The sequence below is a fragment of the Coregonus lavaretus genome (genome assembly GCF_964263955.1).
Source record: "Coregonus lavaretus genome assembly, chromosome: 19".
Classification (NCBI taxonomy): Eukaryota; Metazoa; Chordata; class Actinopteri; order Salmoniformes; family Salmonidae; genus Coregonus; species Coregonus lavaretus.
The window spans coordinates 3,165,065-3,190,427 of NC_140006.1; the positions used below are offsets into that span (position 1 = coordinate 3,165,065).

A 25,363-nucleotide genomic window follows, 5' to 3' on the forward strand; every position below is an offset into this window, starting at 1 on the left:
AAACGCCTTTCGAATTCAAAAAGCTATTTTGGCCTGAACTGGTCGCTGTACCATAAAAATAATCGCTGTGCATGCTGGGCACTGCGTGAGTGTATTTTTTGGGGGAAAGAATGTTGCTCGCAAAGATGGTAGCTAGCATTTTCCATTAATATAAGTTTGTATTGCATGTTTATTGTACAAAATTACTATTATGTGACCTCTACTATTGTTCAGTTTCGATGGCACTAGGCAGCTATTTAATAACTAAGTTGCGTTATCCTTCGTGGTAGCAACTGTGTCATCTAGCTAACGTTAGCCAACTAGCTTCCCGACCGCAGAAATAAATACTTTAAATTAATGTTTTTATACTAACGATAGCTAAACCTGCCATTACTGGGGGTAATTTCGCAAGGTAGTATTATGTATGAACCATGAACTTTGCTCGTACAAGACATATGCTCAACTGATTTCGACGTTAACAGACTGCAAAGAGACTAGCTAACATTAGCTAGTATCCGCTAGCTAGCTAACAGTGACTGGTTTCCAAGCACTCAAGTCCATCTTGAATAAGCACAAAGCTACAACAGAGACAATGGATGAGAGCCCAGAAGCTGCTGTGGACAACGATGACCTTGTTATTATTGTGGAAAATGAGGCAGAGAGCTTGCCAGCTGAAGAGGAGAGAGCGAAACAGCTAGGAGGTAGCCTCGGTCTCATGGACACTTGCCCTGTCTGCAAGTTGAATTTCCACAACAGAGAGCCGAAACTTCTGCCATGCCTCCACTCTTTCTGCAAGAAGTGTCTTCCACCCCCTTCAAGGAACTTAGTCAACACTGAACAACGGCGCGACCCGCAACTTCAAGCGGACAACTCGAAACCACGTGAGATCCGTCAGTTTGTTTATTATCGGAAAGTTGATAACTGTACTGTAGTCAGACTACTAGTCACTGAAGTGCAGTAGTCTGTAACATGGATTTACTGGATTTTCAAAATCGTCTGTCAGATTGATTGTAATATTAGAAGATGCCTTACTCATTTCTGTGCGTGTTATTCCCCTGGTTCCAGTCAATGTGATCCGCTGCCCAGTTTGTCGACAAGAGTGCTGGGAGGTGGAGGTGCTGGATAACTTCTTTGTGAAGGACTCTGTGGAGGTTCCCAGCAGCACAGTGGAGAAGACCAGTCAGGTGCGTTAATATTGGTTACCAGGAAATTGTTGCAAATCTATTGAAAATTAAATACATAACTATCTAATTTACATAAGTAGTCACACCCCTGAGTCCACACTCCAATACTTTGTAGAAACAGCGAATACAGCTGTGAGTCTTTCTGGGTAAGCCTTTAAGAGTTTTCCACACCTGGATTGTGCAACATTTGCCCATTTATCTTGTTCAAAATGCTTCAAGCTCTGTCAAATTGGTTGTTGATCATTGCTAGACAACCATTTTACAGATCTTGCCATAGATTTTCAAGCAGATTTAAGTCAAAACTTGAACTCGGCACTCAAGAACATTCACTGTCTTATTGGTAAGAAACTCCAGTGTAGATTTGGCCTTGTGTTTTAGGTTATTGTCCTGCTGAAATGTGAATTAATCTCCCAGGGTCTGGTGGAAAGCAGACTGAACCAGGTTTTCCTCTAGGATTTTGCCTGTGCTTAGCTCCATTCTGTTTATTTTTTATCCTGAAAAACTTCCCAGTCCTTAATGATTACAAGCATACCCATAACATGGTAAAGCCACCGCTATGTTTGAAAATATGGAGAGTGGTACTCAGTAATGTGTTGTATTGGATTTGCCCCAAACATAACACTTTGTATTCAGGACATAATGTTAATTGCTTTGCCCCATTTCTTGCAGTATAGCTTTAGTGCCTTGTTGCAAACAGGATGCATGTTTTGGAATATTTTTGTTCGGTAAGGCTTCCTTTTCACTATGTCAATTAGGTTAGTATTGTGGAGTAATTACAAAAAAAAATGTTTCACCATTATTTAACCAGGTAAGCCAGTTGAGAACAAGTTCTCATTTACAACTGCAACATGGCCAAGATAAAGCAAAGCAGTGCGATAAAAAACAACAGAGTTACAATTGGGGTTAACAAAACATAAAGTCAAAAATACAACAGAAAATATATATACAGTGTGTGCAAATGTAGCAAGTTATGGAGGTAAGGCAATAAATAGGCCATGGTGCAAAATAATTACAATTTAGTATTAACACTGGAATGATAGATGTGCAAGAGAAGATGTGCAAATAGAGATACTGGGGTGCAAATGAGCAAAATAAATAACAATATGGGGATGAGGTAGTTGGGTGGGCTAATTTCAGATGGGCTGTGTACAGGTGCAGTGATCTGTAAGGTGCTCTGACAACTGATGCTTAAAGTTAGTGAGGGAGATAAGTGTCTCCAGCTTCAGAGATTTTTGCAGTTCGTTCCAGTCTTTGGCAGCAGAGAACTGGAAGGAATGGCGGCCAAGGGAGGTGTTGGCTTTGGGGATGACCAGTGAGATATACCTGCTGGAGCGCAGACTACGGGTGGGTGTTGCTATGGTGACCAATGAGCTAAGATAAAGCAGGGATTTACCTAGCAGTGATTTATAGATGACCTGGAGCCAGTGTGTTGCTCCATCCTCAGTTTTCTCCTATCACAGCCATTAAACTCTGTAACTGCTTTAAAGTCATCATTGGCCTCATGGTGAAATCCCTGAGTGGTTTCCTTCCTCTCCGGCGACTGAGTTAGAAAGATGCCTGTATCTTTGATGTGACGGGGTGTATTGATAGACGATCCAAAGTGTAAATTATAATTTGGTTTAATCTGTGTTGGAAATTCACTTCTCAACTGAGGGACCTTACAGATAATTGTACAGTGAGGGAAAAAAGTATTTGATCCCCTGCTGATTTTGTATGTTTGCCCACTGACAAAGACATGATCAGCCTAATTTTAATGGTAGGTTTATTTGAACAGTGAGAGACAGAATAACAACAACAAAATCCAGAAAAACGCATGTCAAAAATGTTATAAATTGATTTGCATTTTAATTAGGGAAATAAGTATTTGACCCCTCTGCAAAACATTACTTGGTGGCAAAACCCTTGTTGGCAATCAGAGGTCAGACGTTTCTTGTAGTTGGCCACCAGGTTTGCACACATCTCTGGAGGGATTTTGTTCCGCTCCTCTTTGCAGATCTTCTCCAAGTCATTAAGGTTTGGAGGCTGACGTTTGGCAACTCGAACCTTCAGCTCCGTCCACATATTTTCTATGGGATTAAGGTCTGGAGACGGGCTAGACCACTCCAGGACCTTAATGTGCTTCTTCTTGAGCCACTCCTTTGTTGCCTTGGCCATGTGTTTTGGGTCATTGTCATGCTGGAATACCCATCCACGACCCATTTTCAATGCCCTGGCTGAGGGAAGGAGGTTCTCACCCAAGATTTGACGGTACATGGCCCCGTCCATCGTCCCTTTGATGCGGTGAAGTTGTCCTGTCCCCTTAGCAGAAAAACACCCCCAAAGCATAATGTTTCCACCTCCATGTTTGACGGTGGGGATGGTGTTCTTGGGGTCATAGGCAGCATTCCTCCTCCAAACATGGCGAGTTGAGTTGATGCCAAAGAGCTCGATTTTGGTCTCATCTGACCACAACACTTTCACCCAGTTCTCCTCTGAATCATTCAGATGTTCATTGGCAAACTTCAGACGGCCCTGTATATGTGCTTTCTTGAGCAGGGGGACCTTGCGGGCGCTGCAGGATTTCAGTCCTTCACGGCGTAGTGTGTTACCAATTGCTTTCTTGGTGACTATGGTCCCAGCTGTTTTGAGATCATTGAGAAGATCCTCCCGTGTAGTTCTGGGCTGATTCCTCACCGTTCTCATGATCATTGCAACTCCACGATGTGAGATCTTGCATGGAGTCCCAGGCCGAGGGAGATTGACAGTTCTTTTGTGTTTCTTCCATTTGCGAATAATCGCACCAACTGTTGTCATCTTCTCACCAAGCTGCTTGGTGATGGTCTTGTATCCCATTCCAGCCTTGTGTAGGTCTACAATCTTGTCCCTGACATCCCTGGAGAGCTCGATGGTCTTGGTCATGGTGGAGAGTTTGGAATCTGATTGATTGATTGCTTCTGTGGACAGGTGTCTTTTTATACAGGTAACAAACTGAGATTAGGAGCTCTCCCTTTAAGAGTGTGCTCCTAATCTCAGCTCGTTACCTGTATAAAAGACACCTGGGAGCCAGAAATCTTTCTGATTGAGAGGGGGTCAAATACATTATGGGGTATTGTGTGTTAGCCAGTGACAACAAATCTCTATTTAATCAATTTTATATTCAGGCAACAAAATGTATATCATGTGTCACCACTGAAGCGTTGCCTTACAAAATCTGTAGGACTAAAATCATGGATTCAAGCAAAGGCAAGTTCTTGCTCATATGTTCTCCCTTCCCTATTTCCAGGTTTGTATGAGTTGTGATGACAACACAGAGGCCACAGGATTCTGTGTGGAGTGTGTGGAGTTCCTGTGTGTGACGTGTATTGAGGCCCACCAGAGGGTCAAGTTCACCAGGGATCATACCATACGGCAGAAGGAGGAGATGTCCCCAGGTAGCCTACTCAATGAAAATATGTGGCTTACTGAATTGTATACTGTAAGAACATAGAATTTCCAGGGCCAAGGAAGGTGGTAGGTAGGCACTTTAAAACAAAATCTATTAAACCAAATCACAAATATGTAGATAGGTGATTTATTTTCTTATAGGCTAAACTCTTGTCTTATTCCAGAGGCTGTGGGTGCGTCCACACAGAAGCCAGTGTTCTGTGACATCCACAAGCAGGAGCCCCTGAAGCTGTTCTGTGAGACCTGCGACCGTCTCACCTGCAGGGACTGTCAGCTGCTCAAGCACAAAGACCACAAGTATTACCACATTTATTTATTCACCCTTTATGTTTCCAGGTTAGTGTCAGAGAATCTCTTTTGTCGTGCTTAGCTACCTTAAAGGGATACTTTGGGATTTTTTACAATGAGGCCCCTTATCTACTTCCCCAGAGCCGGATGAACTAGTGGATACCATTTTTATGCTTCTGTGTCCAGTATGAAGGAAGTTAGTTAGTTTCGCGAGCCAATGCTAACTAGTGTTAGCGCAATGACTGGAAGTCTATGGGAATCTGCTAGCATGCTGTATCTGCTAGCACTCACTGTAAGTCGTCTGGATAAGAGCATCTGCTAAATGACTTAAATGCAACAAGAGACCTACCTATCAGAGGCCTGGGTTGAAACCTTAAGTAGTCAATATTATGTTCAAACTGGTTCTATATTTTGAAGTATAGTTTTTGTACCTGTGCTTCATGTGTTGGTATTAATCATCTGTGTAAAGGGGATTTTCAGGTGAACAAAAAGGAGAGCAGTTGTCTATAATATCAATAAAAAAATCTATTTGGTTTATTACAAGAATTCAGGGAGAACACCTTCAGTTCAGGGAGAACACCTTCAGGGAGAACACCTCTAATTATATATTAATCACACAGCCCTGAAGGTTATGTAAACACAGCCAAGAGGCTTGTAGGAAGTCACATCAGCTGCTACAGAATCTGTGTCACAGATACAGTACATTATCAATGTTCCCTAGGCTCACTCTAGTGTCAAACTTTAACCATAACATTCAACACTAGCAGACACTTGATACTGGCAGTTAAACAGGTCAAAGGTCGGAACATCAAAACGTATACTTAACAAAAATATAAACGCAACATGTAAAGTGTTGGTCCCATGTTTCATGAGCTGAAATAAAATATCCCATACAATTTCCATGTGCACAAAAAGCTTATTTCTCTCAAGTGCACAAATTTGTTTTCATCCCTGTTAGTGAGCATTTCTCCTTTGCCAAGATAATCCATCCACCTGACAGGTGTGGCATATCAAGAAGCTGATTAAAAAGCATGCTCATTACACAGGTGCACCTTGTGCTGGGGACAATAAAATGGCACTCTAAAATGTGCAGTTTTGTCACACAACACAATGCCACAGATGTCTCAAGTTTTGAGGGAGTGTGCAATTGGCATGCTGACTGCAGGAATGTACCAGAGCTGTTGCCAGAGAATTTAATGTTCATTTCTCTACCATAAGCCGCCTCCACTGTCGTTTTAGAGAATTTGGCAGTGTGTCAAACCGGCCTCACAAACGCAGACCACGTGTAACCACGCCAGTCCAGGACCTCCACATCCGGCTTCTTCACCTGAAACGGAGGACTATTTCTGTCTGTAATAAAGCCCTTTTGTGGGGGAAAACTCATTCTGATTGGCTGGACCTGGCTCCCAAGTGGGTGGACCTATGCCCTCCCAGGCCCACCCATGGCTGCGCCCCCTGCCCAGTCATGTGAAATCCATAGATTAGGGCCTAATTTATTTTAATTGACTGATTTCCTTATATGTGCCGTAACTCAGTAAACTTGTTACAACAGATAATTATAGACTAACAGGCGCAAAACAACTTAATTAAATATGGTACTTAAACATAGATGGTTAGCTCCTGTTTCCCTTCCCCATGGGAACACATGTCTGCATCTTCCAGCACATAAAGTCATGTTTTTACATATCAATCCATATCACCAGTAAATAAAATACAGGAAAAGAATTACTCAAATAATTTCCCATTACACTCTGCATATCTTGTCTCTCCAGTTACCAGTTCCTTGAAGACGCCTACAGAAACCACAGGCAACACCTGGAAAACATGACACATCAGCTACAGGAGAAGAGGAAGGCCATAGAAGAAGTGTCCAATTGCATCAACAATGGGTAACTTATTATATATACTAAAAATGCAAAAACTAAACTCACGTCATGTTATGTACATTGACAAGTTCAATAGCATGAATGACTACAGGCAAACTCATAATTTCCTGCTTTTCTACTTCTACTGTCTTTATTCTTTCAGACTCCAGCAAGTTGATGAAAACCGCAAGTCTGTCACCAATGAGATAAAGAAGTCAATTTGCAACTTGATCATGGAGATCAACAGAAAGGGAAAAATCTTGGTCAATCAACTTGAGGTATGCTTGTTAAACAGGACATGAGCAATCATGTCTTTCTACCACATAATGAAATAATGTACACTTCTGCTAACATGGCTCTAATTACACTATATGTGAGCATATTGTTAAGTAGCTTTGTGCTAATCATGGTGGTTGTGTCAGACACTGACGAAGGACCATGAGGTCGGACTGAAGAAACAACAAGAAGATGTCAGCCACCTGACCAGACATCTAGATCACGTCATCAACTTCACCAAGTGGGCCACAGCCAGTCACAGTGGCACGGCTCTCCTATACTGCAAGAGACTGGTAGGAACCGTGACTTTCACTGGGGAGATGGATTTATTTTGGCCTACTTTTATACCCATGAGGGAAAATGTTGACCTAAATTGTTCAGACAGCTCTGTGTAGAAATACACATTGAAACCTGAATTTGTGATGTTCAGAAGCATTAGGCTACATCCATTTGAGTGATTCAGAAACATTTTCTTTCAGATTCTTTGCCAAATCCATTACCTAATGAGAGCCAACTGTAACGCATCCATCGTCCCTCAGAGCTCAGTCCGCTTCCAGTGTCGCTCCGGTTTCTGGGCCTCAAATGTCGATCTTGGTACGAACGCTAAAACTTCAGTTCTGACGGATACTGTAGGCGTAATCCAAAATCATCCCCATGATGTTAAATGCAGACATTGTTGAACTAATGTTTGTTAATGTTTCTGTGTATTTCCTAAGGGTCTTTGGCAGTAGAGAGAATCCCTGGCCGTCAGCCCAGTTCTATGCAGCAGGGCTTCCCTCCTGGCCACCCCAGCCAGCCTGGCCCCGGCCCCAGAGGAGAGGGCCCTCCCGGGGCCTTCCCTCCAGGCTCCTCCGCCCACCAGCGTGGGAGCACCCTGGCCCAGCTCCAGCTGCAGGTAGAGAAGCTTGCCCAGCACCCCAACAGGGCTGGACAGCCCCCTCCCAACCATTGGTCCTGGTACCAGCAGGGTCTGAAGCTCCCAGGGCCAGGGGGCCCCCCTCCACAGAGGCCCCACCAGGGCGGTTCTCCGTCACAGGGTCCCCCCAACATGGTCCAGATCCAGCAGCCGGGCCGGAGTTACGGACCCCCTGGGCCCCAAGCCCATTCCAACCCCAGAAGCCCCACCTCTATGCTGCAAAACGCAGGCTTCCCTCCTCAGGTATGTGTGATTCTTTAATTTTTTTTATAATAATCCTAATCCCTTTTTGAAGTTGTAGATTTGCTCTTTGCTGTTATCAGACAGTGTACAATAATAGATTGAGCCACTGAGAACATGCTATTTCAGTTGGGATAAAATGGAGACAAGCTGATACAAATGCACCAATTCTGATTCATATGTTCACTGAGTTGTGTTATTGTGTCTGTAGTAAATCATTTCTAGATTTTTTTGGTCATAATTATCCTACAAATTGCAAGACTTTTGTGCCATATCTAATTCTAGTCTCTGAGGGATCTCATCCACAACTCCAGCTTCCCTCCCAAACCAATGGATGTGCTACAGGGTACCTCCCGCTACTCTCATGCACCTCCTCCCAACACAGGACCCATCAGCACTCAAGCCTCTATACACCAGGTACTGAAAAAACTGAAGCTGAACCTCATTATTGAATGTATTTACATGTGTTTTTCTCTATGATTTGTATATTTACCACACACACACAAACAAACAAACAAACAAGAGAAATAGAGGAACTATTTGGTTGTTGTTCTCAGCGTAACATGATGGATGCCGCACAACTGAGGAGGAGTGACCCCAGTGGATCTTCATCATCATTATCCATGCCCAACCCCAGAGCTAGTTATGCTCCGAGCCTAGCCACTGCCTTCCCAGACAGACATGGTGGGCATCTCACCCTCTCACACTCCCCTCATTTATTACATGCAAAACAAACGTGAAATATAATTAAATGAGCTATTCAATGCCCAATCATAAATTCATCTCAATAAAACCCCTTTCTCTTTCTCTCCTCAGCACAAGGAAGACAGAATTCCCCCATGTCCAAATCTTCCTCCTCTGAAGCCAACATAGGGTAGGTGAACCTCACTCCCACACCACAGGGTGCTGTCCTCTTTACACCCCACACCAAGGTCACAGTATGTACTGTGTGGTTGATGTGTTCCTGGTTGTAATATATGTACCATGTTGTTGTGTTCCTGGTTGTAATATCTGTACCGTGAGGTTGATCTGTTCCTGGTTGTAATATCTATGGTTCTGTACCGTGTGGTTGACTTGTTCCTTGTTGTAATATCTGTGTTGAAGGTCTGCTTCCTGGAAGCGCACAGAGCCTCATGCGGCGGCCCCCCCCTCCTCAGCTAAGCGGAGGAGAAGGTCGTCCCCCGGACCAATCATCGTCATCAAGGACGAACCAGAGGACGACGACGAAGTCAGCTTTGTAAGTATGACTGTATGTGCACTCTGTGTGTGTGTCTATCTCTGTGTGCCTTTTGAAAGAGATATATTCTATACAATCATATATGAAAGATGATATCAGGTTCAGATGATAGAATCTCCCTAGTCTCGCTTCCATCCTCCAGGTGCAGTCTAGTGTTGGAGCCTCAGCCAGCCTGCCAGACAGCAGTACAGGCATCCAGCCCAAGCCCCAGTCCCAGCCCCAGCAGCAGTCTCTCCCAGCACCCATGGTGGACCCCCAGCCAGAGCCCCAGCCTGACCCCCAGCCTGACCCCCAGCCAGAGCCCCAGCCTGACCCCCAGCCAGACCCCCAGCCTGAGCCCCAGCCAGAGACCCAGGTAGAGCTAGAGGCAGACCCCCAACCAGAGCCAGAAAAGGCCCCAGGTGTCCCTGAAGACGACCCCAATGAAGACTGGTGTGCTGTGTGTCAGAACGGGGGAGAACTGCTTTGCTGTGACAAATGTCCGAAAGTCTTCCATCTGAACTGTCATATACCTACACTTAGAGAGTCTCCCAGGTAATTAACACCTACTTTTAAATGTCTATGCACCACTCACAGCTGCACCGTCCTGCCTGCTCTGCCTGTTAAATGTAATACATCTGTCTCTGAAGGGCGATAGTTTGCAGTACCTTGTAATATAAAATGGGGGAATTATTTACCCCCAAAGTATGACGAGAGACTGCAATATTGTCAATTCACTAACCCCCCTGTGTGTCTGTTTCCAGTGGTGAGTGGTTCTGTTCGTTCTGTCGTGACCTGACCAGTCCTGAGATGGCGTATAACCCAGATAGCCAGAGAGAATCACCAGCCATGAAGGAAGAGCCAGGATCAGAGGGATTCCCTTCAGTTGATAAAAGGAAATGTGAGAGACTGTTGCTCTGTATCTACTGCAACGAGTTCAGTACAGATTTCCAGGAGCCTGCCTCACCGTCGGTAAGACTGCAACTACCAACTGCCCCATAGAACGTTTTTGCTCTATGGTTTTAATTCAATCAATACGATACGACTTTGTCTATCGAGTCAGAAAATTGTCATAACTCCCAATCCCCAGACACCACACCATTCATTTTGGTTAATTTATCACAGTTAACTAATGATGATTCCCCCATCTGATATGTCCAGTCAATCCCAGAGTATAAGGAGCTGATTGAGACTCCAATGGACCTGTCCATAGTGAAGAGCAGACTGGAGTCTAAGGAGAGCCCACGTTACTGCAGTGCTGAGGAGTTTGTCAAGGATGTCAGGCTCATATTCAGGAACTGTGCAAAGTATTACCAGGTACGGCAACACGACATGACACACAATATGACACATTTGGGTTGGATTATGGTGCTTGCTTACAACACTAGGATTCGTATATTCTTTTATTTTTTGTATTGGACCACAAAACTGAATATGCCCCGGTTTCCCAGACCCAGGTTAAGCCTATTTAGAATGGACTAAAAGTATGCTCAATATCCAGTAGAAGGCTTAATTTGGGTCTGGGAAACCAGCCCTAAATGTGTTAACAAAATTGAGACAAAGACACCTATTTCTGTTTGTTTTAATTAGAGATATACATAGCATGCAGTAATGTGCTTGTTTTCCTGTTTTATTCCCTATGACAGTGCTTTCACTTCTGCTTTGCTTGCTCTTTGAGCTCGGGTAACTGTAAAGCACTTTGTGATAACTACTGATGTAAAACGGGCTTTATAAAATACATTTGTTTGATTGACAGGCAGACACTGAGGTGGGAGGTGCAGGACTGAGCCTGGAGGAGTACTTTGAGGAGCAGCTGAAGCTCCTCTACCAAGACAGGAACTTCCCTGGGGGCAGAGAGGAGGGCATGATACCCCCTGTGGAGGACGAGATGGAAGAAGGAATGGAAGACGAAGGGATGGCTCCTAACGAAGGGGATATGCCCCCTGTCGAGGACGACCTAACACCTGTTGAAGAAGGGATGCCTTCTATGGAGAAAGAAGGGACGGAAGAGGGGATGGAGGAAGAAGGGATACCTCCTTTAGAAGAGAGCATGGAAGAGGAAGGGGAAGAGACTTCTCCAATGAAAGGAGAGACACCACCTTGTGATGCTACTGGACCAGTAGATCCATCAACAAGGGGTGCGTCATCACCCAACCCTCCCAGCGAGGAGGCTCCCCAACGCCCCTCAGATACCCCAGACAACCCTCCCTGCGAGGAGGCCCCCCAACCCCCCTCAGATACCCCAGACAACCCTGCTGACTCCCACGACACCAGCCCTGCTGACTCCCAGGACACCAGCCCTGCTGCAGGCTTAGCCACAGAAAATGAGGGGACGACTGAAGAAGTGAGAGACAAAGCAGAAGAGGAGTGATTCTTGTTCTACCTCTGTAAATTGGACGGACAATAAAGCTTTTTGAATTATCTATAGGATCTGTTGTCTGAAAATACAGGGAGACCTCTTTGCTGCATCATACTTTTTGATATGATTTGCAATAATAAATAAATAAAGCAGAGAAACCCAGGACGTATAACAGGGTACAGAGATGGACAATGAATGCACAAATGTTGTTTGTCTTGTTACAAAGCAATGTAGTTACATGTATGAACTAATAATGCACAGACTGTTCTGTCTGCTGAGATTGAGAAGTTACAATCATGCTGTAACTGATGAGCTTTCTACAATAACAATCATAACACACAAATAATGTCCATTATTGATAAGTTGTCTGCAGTTTTCCATATTGGCTTTTATAAAGATGATTGCCATATAATGTATATTTATAATAATGTAAGTGATAATATTATTTATCCAACTCTAAAGAAAAATAACTGCAAAGAAAGAACTCCATGAAAACCATAGCCCTACATCATGTCTCAAAACTCAAAGTTTTTGATTAAGGTCAATCATTTTTAACAGACATTTTTATGTATAGTTGTGTGTTTTAATTTAGATAAATTATAGGCTACTCTTGTATAGAACATTGTAAAGGAGGTATTCTGAAAGGTAGACTCAGCGATAGGACATAGATGAAGAAAGTAAACAGCATAGTGGGTCAAGTTCAATGACAACTAAGAGCGTGAGGGTCAACTTCTCCGCTATTTTGGTGCCCTGGCTACCGTGAAGCGAACTGTGCACATGAGCAGATACTGTGAGAGCGAAGTCTTGCATCCGCTCATCTCGATATCTGCTATGCTGCTTGTGGCAACGTCATTTCGCTGAGTACCTTTAAGACTGTGTTCACTAGATTACAGGGATGCAAAATGTAAATATTTTTCTCAGACAATGAAAGTGCAGTGTTCTGGAATGATGCTGCTTGCTTTTTGGCATGTAAGGAGAACCAAACTGTTGCCCTCACTTTTCCTTGTTGCATGTTTTCTTGTTGCCAGGCTACCCAGACTGGGTCTGGGCAAACGCCACGCCCACGGACGTTAGTTTTTTCTCCACTATCAGTCTGGATCTGAGTACCTCCCCAACCCTTCACCCAATGCGAACACATTCGGGGCCGTCTGATTGGTCCAGAAAGCGATGGGTTGGGCCAGAGCCAGAACACACGTGGGTAACGCGTCCAGTTAGAAAATGTGTAATTGACTTTGATACTCTGATTGTGATCCAATCGATGATGACTTTGTTTTGTACAACGCCCCTCATCACCAACACAAGACTTCAATAGACGCTTTAAAGAGGTCACTGGAAAGCAGACTGTGGGGGATAGAAAAATGATGCCAGATTGGCACACATTCAACAAATCTGATCTAGCAAAGTGGATATTCGTCAAATCCGTCGTGATTGATGTATTGTAACAGGCCCGCTGGTTACTAAAGTCTGATTTTGATATATTTGGCTGTTTTCTCTGCATAACATTTAGAAGTATTTCCTTTTCAGGTTTAGAAGAAGTGACTGCTAAATGCTAACGCCTGTTGGTATAAACTGGTAGCGTACAATAAAACTTCAATTAAACGCTGAGTCTCAAATAGCCGCCTTTCCCTTTGAATAGCCGGGCAATGGCACACATTTCAGAAAATAAACGCCCCTTTCAAATAAATGCAGGGTCTAAATGAATTGTTTGAGGTTACCATGAATTGTTTACGGGGTTTAATGTTTGATTTGTTAAATTAAATAATTCAGTAATTACTCATGATGGCAATCATCCGTTTTTATTGCCAGTAACAAACTGTTCGTCATTTGCTGCTAACAGCTGAGATCTGCTAGCTAACTGGCAAGCACAAAAACAGTCAACAACTTCGGGAGTACAGACCTGCAGAAATCGGCCGATCGCTTTGTAGTGGAGAAAGTAAGAACTGACGAAAATGCACAGTCAAAGGAGAACAATGATTCTGTCAATGAAAGGTTTTATTTATTTTTTAGAGGCATAGTAAGACAAAGGTGACACAATGTGTAAATGATAACACAGTGTAGGAAATTAAGAAATTGGTTAAAATGCTAGAAGTGAATGCTGGAATTAAACAATTAAATATGCAAATGAGCAAAAGCTGTGTACATTAAGGAAATAGATGCCTGGCTCACATAGGTGCCTGTTGTGTTCAGTGATTTAAGCAAATAAACACTGGGCTATTAATTGTGGAAGCTAGCAAAGAGAAATAAGTGGTGTTAGTCAAAGTCGTTTTTAACTGTAATGCAGTTGATTGAACATGAACATGTATTGGGGTTGACATCCATACAAGCCTTATACTCAGATTTATACCTCAACATAGTGTGAAATACACATATAAACAATAGCCTAAATGTGGACTAATTTTGCTGGGGGGTACTGAGGAGATTCGGGCACTTTCCCCCATGTGTTTCCGTGGCATTTCCATTGTTTTAATCGAGTTCCATTGATCTCTTTACCACATCTATGATGGCAGCCTCAGACTAAAGTATGTAGCAAACGAGAGAGCAGCTGAAAGAATTTAGTGTGAGTCGTCAGGCTAGTTTTTTTTGTTTAACCTCCTTGAAAAGTGTCTCTAGAGTAGAGATCGGGACCATTCAGCTCCTATCAAGTCACTGGTGTAAGGAGGCCAGGCTTCTTGTTTAAACAAGAGCATCATGCAACCTTGTGTACTCCAATATCTCTTATCAGTAAAGGGGTAGCACCAGAGTGTGAATTACGGGGGGCCCAGGGAGGTCTCAGACCCCCTGAGACATGAGTCCCCCTAAATGCAACAAAGTCAAACTTTGAGAGGTCTCTAAATAATGCTAATTTAAACATTCTCCTATTTGTTTAAAATGCTATTTGTACTTCTACGGTGGTATATATATATATATATATATAAAAACGTTTATTCCAAATTAAACGAATACCCCCACCTCTGTGTCATGTTTTTTTTATTTTTTTATCCTATGTGGCTGCACTTTTCAACCTAGGACAGTCCCATATCACAACCCTTTTTCAGGTGACCTAACTTTTCTTTCTACAAAAAAAGGTCATTTTGTCAGCAAAACACATAAATTAATTCAGGCTACAATAGTGTAGACCCAATTACAATCATTGAATGTCATTACACTTTTTGGTGTTTTGCAACAAGATGTCTCTTTCCATTCATCAAATGGCACAAGTGCACAGTGCACTGTTTGGATGCTGGAATTCTTTTGGAGAGGATGAACATGCTCAGGTAGCCTACGTTTTAAAGTGATTTGTTTGGCAATAAGATGAAAACCGTTTAATGACATGTCTTTAGCCTGCTATAGTAATATATACTATAGTAATATATTTGGAACATAAAAAATGTCATGCACATAAATAGAGACCCACGAATATCACGGCATAGGTAGCACCAATACATGCTGAATATGTAGTAAGAAAATGTAATCAAACTCTTGAGTACTTTATTTCAGTTGATATCAGTGTACTGATTACCCCTAGCACAAACAGAAAAGCAAGCAATGTTGATCAATGTAAGAAAGCCTATTATATCTCTATAGCCACTCTTTTTATATCATAGATAATGTGGAATGCGTCAAATTACGCACAGTGGGTCCGGCTATCAAAATGCATTTTAATTTTAGTTTTTGAAGATCCCACATAGCTCAATGGACACCAAATCGGCTATTAAACCAACAGTGAGATAGATGGCGCCCTACACTCCCCCATACCCCAAAGCGAGAATATTCGCGCCGTCTTGCTACACAACTGCAATAATACATGAGATTCTCAGCAACTGTCTGACCTCCCTATCGCCGACTCACTCTCTCCTTTTGTCCCGTTCATGACGGGAGCGCTCTGCGGTCCAGAATAGAGAACGGTTTTCAAAGACTCAAGCAATCTTAAATATATTTTCAACAAGACGTTTTAATCAGAAAATATCTTACAAGTGCAATGGGACCATGGATATTACTATTTTTCTTTTCATATGGAGTTTTACATGGGCAAGGTAAGAGTTAAAACTGGTGAGATTGCCTGGAGTGGACTACCACTATTAACAGTGTTACTAATATTGTAATAATTGTACAATATAATTAATTAAATTAATGTTGGAATAAAATATAGGCCTGTTGTATTTTACTAAGGATTGTTCAATCAGAAATATGAATATGAAATACATTCTTTGAATCAAACATGCCAAAAAAAGTTTCTACATTACACCTTTTGAATTATGAAATGGGCCTAGATTATATATGTAGAAAAGTATGTTCAGGAATGCCTTGTATATAGCCTACATCTGCTGACTAGGCTTAGCCAAATAATTAATTGCTGTTTGGTTACCTCCCCTCTCACTCTTTTGTCAAAACCTTTCCCACCATGTTCTCACCCCACATAAACTTGGCCAGAGCACCCAGAGTACAGTTCGCCCATGTTGAAGGACTGCTGTCAGGATGGGAGGGGCCGAGCTCTGGTTGAACAAGACTGTACAGTCCTCCCTCTAATCGCAGCCTCTCACATCTGCAGGTAGGTAACAGTAACACCTGGTTTTCAGGAGGACAGTATGTACAGTGGGGAAAAAAAGTATTTAGTCAGCCACCAATTGTGCAAGTTCTCCCACTTAAAAAGATGAGAGAGGCCTGTAATTTTCATCATAGGTACACTTCAACTATGACAGACAAATTGAGACTTTTTTTCTCCAGAAAATCACATTGTAGGATTTTTTATGAATTTATTTGCAAATTATGGTGGAAAATAAGAATTTGGTCACCTACAAACAAGCAAGATTTCTGGCTCTCACAGACCTGTAACTTATTCTTTAAGAGGCTCCTCTGTCCTCCACTCGTTACCTGTATTAATGGCACCTGTTTGAACTTGTTATCAGTATAAAAGACACCTGTCCACAACCTCAAACAGTCACACTCCAAACTCCACTATGGCCAAGACCAAAGAGCTGTCAAAGGACACCAGAAACAAAATTGTAGACCTGCACCAGGCTGGGAAGACTGAATCTGCAATAGGTAAGCAGCTTGGTTTGAAGAAATCAACTGTGGGAGCAATTATTAGGAAATAGAAGACATACAAGACCACTGATAATCTCCCTTGATCTGGGGCTCCACGCAAGATCTCACCCCGTGGGGTCAAAATGATCACAAGAACGGTGAGCAAAAATCCCAGAACCACACGGGGGGACCTAGTGAATGACCTGCAGAGAGCTGGGACCAAAGTAACAAAACCTACCATCAGTAACACACTACGCCGCCAGGGACTCAAATCCTGCAGTGCCAGACGTGTCCCCCTGCTTAAGCCAGCACATGTCCAGGCCCGTCTGAAGTTTGCTAGAGTGCATTTGAATGATCCAGAAGAGGATTGGGAGAATGTCATATGGTCAGATGAAACCAAAATATAACTTTTTGGTAAAAACTCAACTCGTCGTGTTTGGAGGACAAAGAATGCTGAGTTGCATCCAAAGAACACCATACCTACTGTGAAGCATGGGGGTGGTTATCGTGCTTTGGGGCTGTTTTTCTGCAAAGGGACCAGGACGACTGATACGTGTAAAGGAAAGAATGAATGGGGCCATGTATCGTGAGATTTTGAGTGAAAACCTCCTTCCATCAGCAAGGGCATTGAAGATGAAACGTGGCTGGGTCTTTCAGCATGACAATGATCCCAAACACACCGTCCGGGCAACGAAGGAGTGGCTTCGTAAGAAGCATTTCAAGGTCCTGGAGTGGCCTAGCCAGTCTCCAGATCTCAACCCCATAGAAAATCTTTGGAGGGAGTTGAAAGTCTGTGTTGCCCAGCGACAGCCCCAAAACATCACTGCTCTAGAGGAGATCTGCATGGAGAAATGGGCCAAAATACCAGCAACAGTGTGTGAAAACCTTGTGAAGACTTACAGAAAACGTTTGACCTGTGTCATTGCCAACAAAGGGTATATAACAAAGTATTGAGAAACTTTTGTTATTGACCAAATACTTATTTTCCACCATAATTTGCAAATAAATTCATTAAAAATCCTACAATGTGATTTTCTGGATTTTTTTCTTCTCATTTTGTCTGTCATAGTTGACGTGTACCTATGATGAAAATTACAGGCCTCTCTCATCTTTTTAAGTGGGAGAACTTGCACAATTGGTGGCTGACTAAATACTTTTTTTCCCCACTGTATGTGTCTGTAACCTGTGTGACCCAGTTCACAAGAGGCCCCTGTTGGTAGGGAAATACATGAAGAAATCCAGGACAGTCCAGGAATGGTTAGATAATTAGATGTTATTGTGCTTGTGCTGTTGACTATCATTGTGGTATGTAGCCTAGTGCCAAGAAAAGAAAAATAATACTTTATCGAGCATTGTTACTGCATTCATAATGGGAGGCACAGGGGCGTAGTGGTATGCCTGTTGAGAGATGATGGTGTCATTAAAACAGGAAAGTCCTTAGTGGGGTTGAAGCCCCAACTCAACCTCAACCACTCCCCCTGCCAACCCCCATCACTCTTCCTCTATCACCTCCCACCACCACCCATTCCCCCTACAACCCCCCACAACCCTCAACCCCTCTGGGCACATATTGCCACATAGGCCCCATGTACAGGAGCTAAGTGCCCTCGGGCTGAAGGGTGCCTGTAAAAAGCTCTGTGGTTGGAGGTGAAAATTGCAGTAGGGAAGACACCTGGAGCACACATGGGATGGCATTTTTCTGACTGAAGAAAGCATCCTTTCCTCTCCTCACACCATCTGAATTGTTCTGCTCTTCACTTCTCTGTGGTCTAACAGGATAGCTCAGGAGCAGTGTTGTTCGGCTGTAGTAGGGGACACATTGTGTACCAGCGGCATCAACCTGGCCAAAGAACAGGGGGCCTGTGTGGTGCCTTTTACCCATGTGGACCCCTGTGAAACAAAGACTACCAAGGTGTGTGACTGTGTATTGGAACTCTCTCTCAATCACCTTCCTCCTCGTTTACTTACTGTAGCTCCTCTCCAACATCTACCAATACAGCTTTTTCTTCCATCCTCACTCACTTGTCTCTGACTCTACCCTCTCTTAAGGAGCGACTGAACGCACCGATTGATCATGTTTTTCTGTTGCTCATTAAGAAAAATGTGATTTCAATCTTGGGGGTGTGATTCGATGTGGCAGCTACTGATGTTTGTCCCCATGAAACACCATAGGAACAAAGCCAGTGTCAAAGCCAGTGTCTGACATAGAATGAATCTATGTCATTTTGGCCACTGGCCTGGTGCGAAGAGCAGGAACGGGCCGGGCCAGACTGGCGACGCGCACCACTGGCTTGGTGCGGGGAGCAGGCACGGGCCGTACCGGACTGGGAACACGCACCACTAGCTTGGTGCGAGGAGCAGGAACGGGCCGGGCCGGACTGGCGACGCGCACCACTGGCTTGGTGCGAGGAGCAGGAATGGGCCGGGCCGGACTGGCGATGCGCACCACTGGCTTGGTGCGAGGAGCAGGAACGGGCCGGGCCGGACTGGTGACGCGCACCACTGGCTTGGTGCGAGGAGCAGGAACGGGCCGGACTGGCGACGCGCACCACTGGCTTGGTGCGAGGAGCAGGAACGGGCCGGGCCGGACTGGCGACGTGCACCACTGGCTTGGTGCGAGGAGCAGGAACAGGCCGGGCCGGACTGGGAACACGCACCAATGGCTTGGTGCGAGGAGCAGGAACGGGCCGGGCCGGACTGGCGACACGCACCACAGGCTTGGTGCAAGGGGCAGGAACAGGCCGGGCCGGACTGGCGACGCGCACCACAGGCTTGGTGCGAGGAGCAGGATCAGGCCGGGCCGGACTGGGAACACGCACCAATGGCTTGGTGCGAGGAGCAGGAACGGGCCGGGCCGGACTGGGAACACGCACCAATGGCTTGGTGCGAGGAGCAGGAACGGGCCGGGCCGGACTGGTGACACGCACCACTGTCTTGGTGCGAGGAACAGGAACAGGCCGGGCCGGACTGGCGACGCGCACCACTGGCTTGGTGCGAGGAGCAGGAACAGGCCGGGCCGGGCCGGACTGGCGACGCGCACCACAGGCTTGGTGCAAGGGGCAGGAACAGGCCGGGCCGGACTGGCGACGCGCACCACAGGCTTGGTGCGAGGAGCAAGAACAGGCCGGGCCGGACTGGAGACACGCACCACAGGTCTGGTGCGAGGAGCAGGAACAGGCCGGGCCGGACTGGCGACGCACACCACTGGCTTGGTGCGAGGAGCAGGAACAGGCCGGGCCGGGCCGGACTGGCGACGCGCACCACAGGCTTGGTGCAAGGGGCAGGAACAGGCCGGGCTGGACTGGCGACGCGCACCACAGACTTGGTGCGAGGAGCAAGAACGGGCCGGGCCGGACTGGAGACACGCACCACAGGTCTGGTGCGAGGAGCAGGAACGGGCCGGGCCGGGAACACGCACCACTGGCTTGGTGCGAGGAGCAGGACTGGGTACCTTTATTAACCCCCGCTCCTTATGCTGTCTAACCAGCTCCTCTCGCCGTGCCTCTACTTCCTCCTTCTCCCTACGTGCCTCCTGCAGTGCCTCCTCCTGAATGGCTCTCTTCCGCTCTATACTATCTAACAGCCCCCGTAATATGGTGGCCTCCTCTCTTACCCGGCACTCCTCCTCCCGTGAGGACTCCTCCGGAAGCCCCCACGAGTTAGGGAACAGAAACTCGTCGTCGTCGTCGTCCTCCGACTCCTCAGTATAATACTGTTCCCACTCCTCTTCCCATGGTCGTAGGGACCCAATCTGGAAACCAACCAGGTGCAGTGGTCGGGGCTCTTCTCTCTCGCTCCCCGACCACCCCTTTAGCCCCCCCAAAATGTTTTATTGGGGCTGCTTCTCGGGCTTCCTCCTCGGCCGGCTTCCGTGTTGCCGTTGCTCCTCTCCTGCCTGGGCTTCCTTCGTCGCCCAGGGTCCTTCTCCTGCAAATATCTCCTCCCATGACCAAATCTTCCCCACATGTGTCCAGGGTGTACGGTCCTCCTGGGCACGCTGCTTGGTCCGTGTTTGGTGGGATCTTCTGTCACGTTCGTTCAAGGATGGGTCAGACCAAGGCGCAGCGTGATATGCGTACATGTTTATTTAACTTATAAACATTTACATTTACATTTATATTTACATTACATGACAAAACAACAAACGAAACGAAACGTAAAGTCCAAAGGTTGAACAAACAACAAACCTTACACGGAACAAGATCCCACCACTAAACAGTGCCAATCGGCTGCCTAAGTATGATCCCCAATCAGAGACAACGAGCGACAGCTGCCTCTGATTGGGAACCACACCGGCCAACATAGATCTATACATACTAGATACCCCACATAGAATATACACAACAAAGAATATACACACCCTGACTCAACATATACGAGTCCCCTGAGTCAGGGCGTGACAGGCATTGTCGAAATCCAACCCCAACCCTTAAGTAAGTCCTGACAATCTCTTGTACTCAAATCTCACAAAACGCAGTTTTGGAAGATACTGACTTTATGACCAAAATTAACCTACTTGCACTTTTGAGTCAATTTTGGCACTGGAATAAATGTTTCTGACTGATATCGATGTCATGTGCCGTTTTCACTGTTTCATCTCCCCCTCTCAGATGTGTTGTGACTGCTGTCTGCTGGGCCTGATGTCTGCTAGCAGTGGTAATGGCTGTGAGCTGGCCCTAGACCTGGGAAAGCAGTGTCAGGAGACAGCCCAGGCCTGCTGTAGTTGGGTACGACCAGAGCACAACAAGCCTGCTGCTGGGGCTCAAGGTAACCTAGTGCTACAGCAGTGCTTACCAAATGGTGCTCCAGAACCCCATGTGGCACAGTCCTAAATGGTAGGCCAGAATGACCCATGTGGCTGTGTCCAAATGTTGTCCCAGACAAAAAAACTGTTTATGAACCATTAGTCTGACAGACTGTTACCTGCCAGCGCAAACAATATGTGGTTCTGTGTCCGAGATTAGGGAAGCACTGACCCGGACATTGTAGAGTAAACCAAGTCAATCAATCAACCAAGCAAAGCTCCCATATAAGGTTATTGTTGATTGATAAGATTGAAATAGAGTAACACGTAACAGAGTTTTGTGACGAAAGGATCGCCTCCCAGTAAACCCCTTGTGAAGTTCAATGAGAGAAGATCGGTAATAGAGGCGGCATTTGTTGGATTGAACGTCCCACGGGAAATCGAGTTGTGTACGTTGTTCGCATGAGGTTTCTTGATTGGTGAAGCGTGTAGAGTTGATTCATAGTTCGGGGAATGGGAAATGGCGGCGAGTAGTGCGGACGAAATGGAGGAAATGGAGAAAACGTTGGTGAAGCAACAGCTGTGCTGGAATGCGAACAATATGGGTGTCAGTTCTGATGGTATGGAGCGGGAGGATGAGGGTCAAGGACCGGAATGGTCGGTAGTGGAAAGTCATAGGAAGAAGAGAGATCATGATACAGAAAGCAGTGGAGCGTCTAGTAAAGAAAGCGTAAAGAGGGCCAAGGTAGGAAGCAAGAGGAATGTGTTGGAGTGGAAAGTGGTGATAGTGTTTGATGAGACACCAGGGCCTCAATTATACCCTATCCGACTAACTAATACCGTAGAGAAAGAGGTAGGTGAAGTGAAATTAGCTCGGTTCATTGGAAATGGTAGATTGTTAATATTGTGTGGTAGCCAGGCTCAGCAAGAGAAGATTTTGAAAATGGAAAAGCTTAATGGGAAGAAGATTAAAAGCCATGTCCCTGGTGCGTATGCTAGATTGAAGTTGGAGTCATTGGAGTCATCACTGGGGTCCCAATATCTATATCAACAGATGATATTAAAGAAAATGTGAAGGGAGGCAGAGTGATTGAGGCCAAAAGGGAAAGAGGGTCAAAGAAGTGAAAGCTTATCAGTGATGCTGAGGTTTGAGAAAGTCTTGCTGGGAAGACTACAGGTAGGATTCCTTAGTTTCAATGTTTGAGAATTTGTCCCATATGCACTGCAATGTTTTAAATGCCAAAGAATGGGACATGCAGCTGCTCAGTGTAAAGGAAATAAAAGATGTGCCAAGTGTGGAGGGGCACATGATTACAGTGAATGTGGAAGCAATGTGAAGGTTAAGTACTGTAATTGCGGGGAAGAACACAGTGCAGCATTTAGTGGATGTCAGGTTCAGAGAGAGGCTAGAGAGGCTCAGAGATATAGGATCAGTCATGATGTATCGTATGTAGAGGCCGTAAAACAGATTGGTAGAACTACAGTAAGTGGACCTACTTAAGTGGACCTAATGTCGGGGCTGGTGCTTCTGATGGTCCTGGCATGGTTTCGAGGCCTGTTCAGAAATCTTGTGCTCATGAATGTGCGGTGTCAAAGGACACTTTGATAATGAATAAAGTTGACTTCATAGCTTTTATTGGTAAGGTTATCAATACGACTTGGGTTGTGGAAAGCAGAAATGCCAGGTTGAAGGTTATTGTGGAGACGGCAAAATAGATATTGGGGGTAACAGATGTTACTGTTGAAATGGTTGTTGACATGCTGAACAATCCTAAGGGTGGAGTGTTTCAGCATGATATAGATCAAGTTTAATGGGGTTGGGGAGGGGGTTTTGGGGGAGAGGGGAGGGTGTGATAGAAGTTAGGGATTTATTTGGTTTTGAATTGTATTTTCATGTTAGTACAGAATTGGGCAGATCATGATTGATCGTACATTCCAGCACAGTAGGTGGCGGCATGCACTTAAACGATTGTTTGCGGACCACCATGATATCATAGAAGAAGAAGAATAAGAGTTCAGTCTGTCTTATTGTGCCACCATGTACTAAGGCTAGCTGTAACAGTGTGATTTCTTTTGAATCTTGAAAGTGAAAAAAATTGTTTTCTTCCACAGCCCAGACTGAAGTGAACCCTTCACCTAGTGTTCCACTGAAGTCACCGGCTAAGGGCCCATGCAAAGGTCAGGCACCTCTGATTCAGTTATTTATGTATATTTGTGCCTGTTTATTTTCTGTTACAGTTCTGCCAAGCATACAATACGATATACTCTATTGACTATTTGCATGGACAATTTAATGCATTTCTTTACAATGAAAACACTTAAAAATGCTATGTGGAGAACAGAAAAAACAAGCAAAAATTAACTCAGTCATTATCACCTTGGCTGCTATAGGTTCATTCACCTCAGTCGATCTACAAATATCTAGCCTATTAACTATACAATTGTAATGTTATACCCTGGAAAGGGGAGAAATATGAGAAAGGATTCACACTGACACGTAGCATCAGCGACTGTTCAGTCAGTTGTAATGATGAATTGCATAAAATCATCATCGCTTTACATAGATATCTCTTTTCTCAAATTACATAGCGTTCACGCTTGTATTCCTAGGCATTACTAATCAAGCTCCGCACAAACACACATAAATGGAGCACACACATGATCGTATTATCACATTCACATGAATTATTTGAATATTACTTACGATTCTGTATTAATATCAGTGATGGAAAAAAATAAACTCCAGTGGGCGATCGACATAAGACGAACAACAAATGTATTGTTTGCATTTTGTTGCACCCCATGTGGGGTCCCGTAGAAAATCTGTACTAATCCCCACATGGGGCCCCGTTGCCCGACCCCAAGTTTGGAACTACTTTACTAACCTCTCTATCTGCTTGCGTCCTCTCTTTCTCCGTCTCCTCTGTTTCCTCCTGCATGCATTGCAGCCTGCCTTAGCCTCACCTCTGAGCGCCACATCAGTGTCTGTCTCAGTAGCCTACTCTCTGTAAAGCAAAGTTATTATGAGAACTTTGTAGCTTATTTTTTGTTCCTGCTGAGGCAGGCTTTGTTTAACTTTAGCTTCTTAGTTCATCCTTCTTGCTGACTAAGTAATACTAGCCTGAGCCCTTCAATGTTACTGCAATAGACGACAATAGCTACCTGTCTGACATATCTATAAGCGACTATTTACCAGTTGTGTACTCCTTCTCCGAGAGTCGGTTTTTATTTGTTTGGGGGATGTCTGTAGACATGGCAATATTGCCTTTTGTCCAGCATCTCGTAAACACACTGTCAGCAGCGTCTCTATTGCCTACTTGAGCCGACTCTGAGCTGGGGTAGTTTGTTTCACGTCTCAGGCCCTCGGCCTGTGCCGCGAGAGGGCGGAGTTAGCCGTTCAAGAGAGTGGTGAATGTGCCCCTTGCACTCCCCTTGGATTGCAGCCCACAGAGCTTGGACCCCAGGATCATATCCTCACCTCCTGAGGATGCCCTTGTTAGAGACTGACAGCTCCCCGTACCAGGCTAGGAAATTGAAAGTCAGCACATTCTCTATATGGCAGGTGTAGTAGTTGGAGAGTATCCGGGTGTTGATATTCAGTTATCTCTCTGTAGCTCAATTGGTAGAGCATGGCGCTTGAACAGGCCAGGGTAGTGGGTTCGATCCCCGGGACCACCCATACGTAAAAATGTATGCACACATGACTGTAAGTCGTTTTGATTAAAAGCGTCTGCTAAATGGCATATTATTATTATTATTATCTCAGTCAGGGCAGGAGGGTATTTTCAGGACTGGAGAGTAGAGTTGGTAGTGTAGTAATGTGTGATAACTGATGACATAACAACTGAACTAACATGTACGTGTGTGTG

At 44.9% G+C, this 25,363-nt stretch overlaps 2 protein-coding genes across 3 annotated transcripts in view; one reads left to right on the forward strand and one right to left on the reverse strand.

The window, feature by feature from the left end:
• The window catches only part of LOC311146147 (sodium- and chloride-dependent GABA transporter 2-like), a 132,736-nt gene extending 114,452 nt beyond the window's left edge, over window positions 1-18,284 (reverse strand). Inside the window, exon 1 of the mRNA XM_084182627.1 lies at window positions 18,273-18,284. The gene's annotated coding sequence lies outside the window, so the exon portion shown is untranslated. The remainder of the gene's footprint in view (window positions 1-18,272) is intronic.
• Window positions 86-13,417, forward strand: LOC311147211 (transcription intermediary factor 1-alpha-like). Of its 2 annotated transcripts, none has more exons than XM_084183851.1 (17): window positions 86-860; window positions 1,045-1,163; window positions 4,426-4,573; window positions 4,751-4,883; window positions 6,647-6,763; window positions 6,903-7,017; window positions 7,162-7,308; window positions 7,495-7,609; window positions 7,732-8,174; window positions 8,457-8,588; window positions 8,729-8,855; window positions 8,988-9,045; window positions 9,276-9,408; window positions 9,551-9,942; window positions 10,152-10,359; window positions 10,549-10,704; window positions 11,144-13,417. In XM_084183851.1, exons 1-17 carry the CDS (start codon window positions 572-574, stop codon window positions 11,756-11,758), a joined length of 3,447 nt encoding a protein of 1,148 aa, XP_084039977.1. In that variant the 5' UTR covers window positions 86-571; the 3' UTR covers window positions 11,759-13,417. The 2 variants fall into 2 exon arrangements, with proteins under 2 accessions (XP_084039977.1, XP_084039976.1); XM_084183850.1 differs by having other exon boundaries at window positions 92-869.
• Window positions 18,285-25,363: the final 7,079 nt, after the last annotated feature.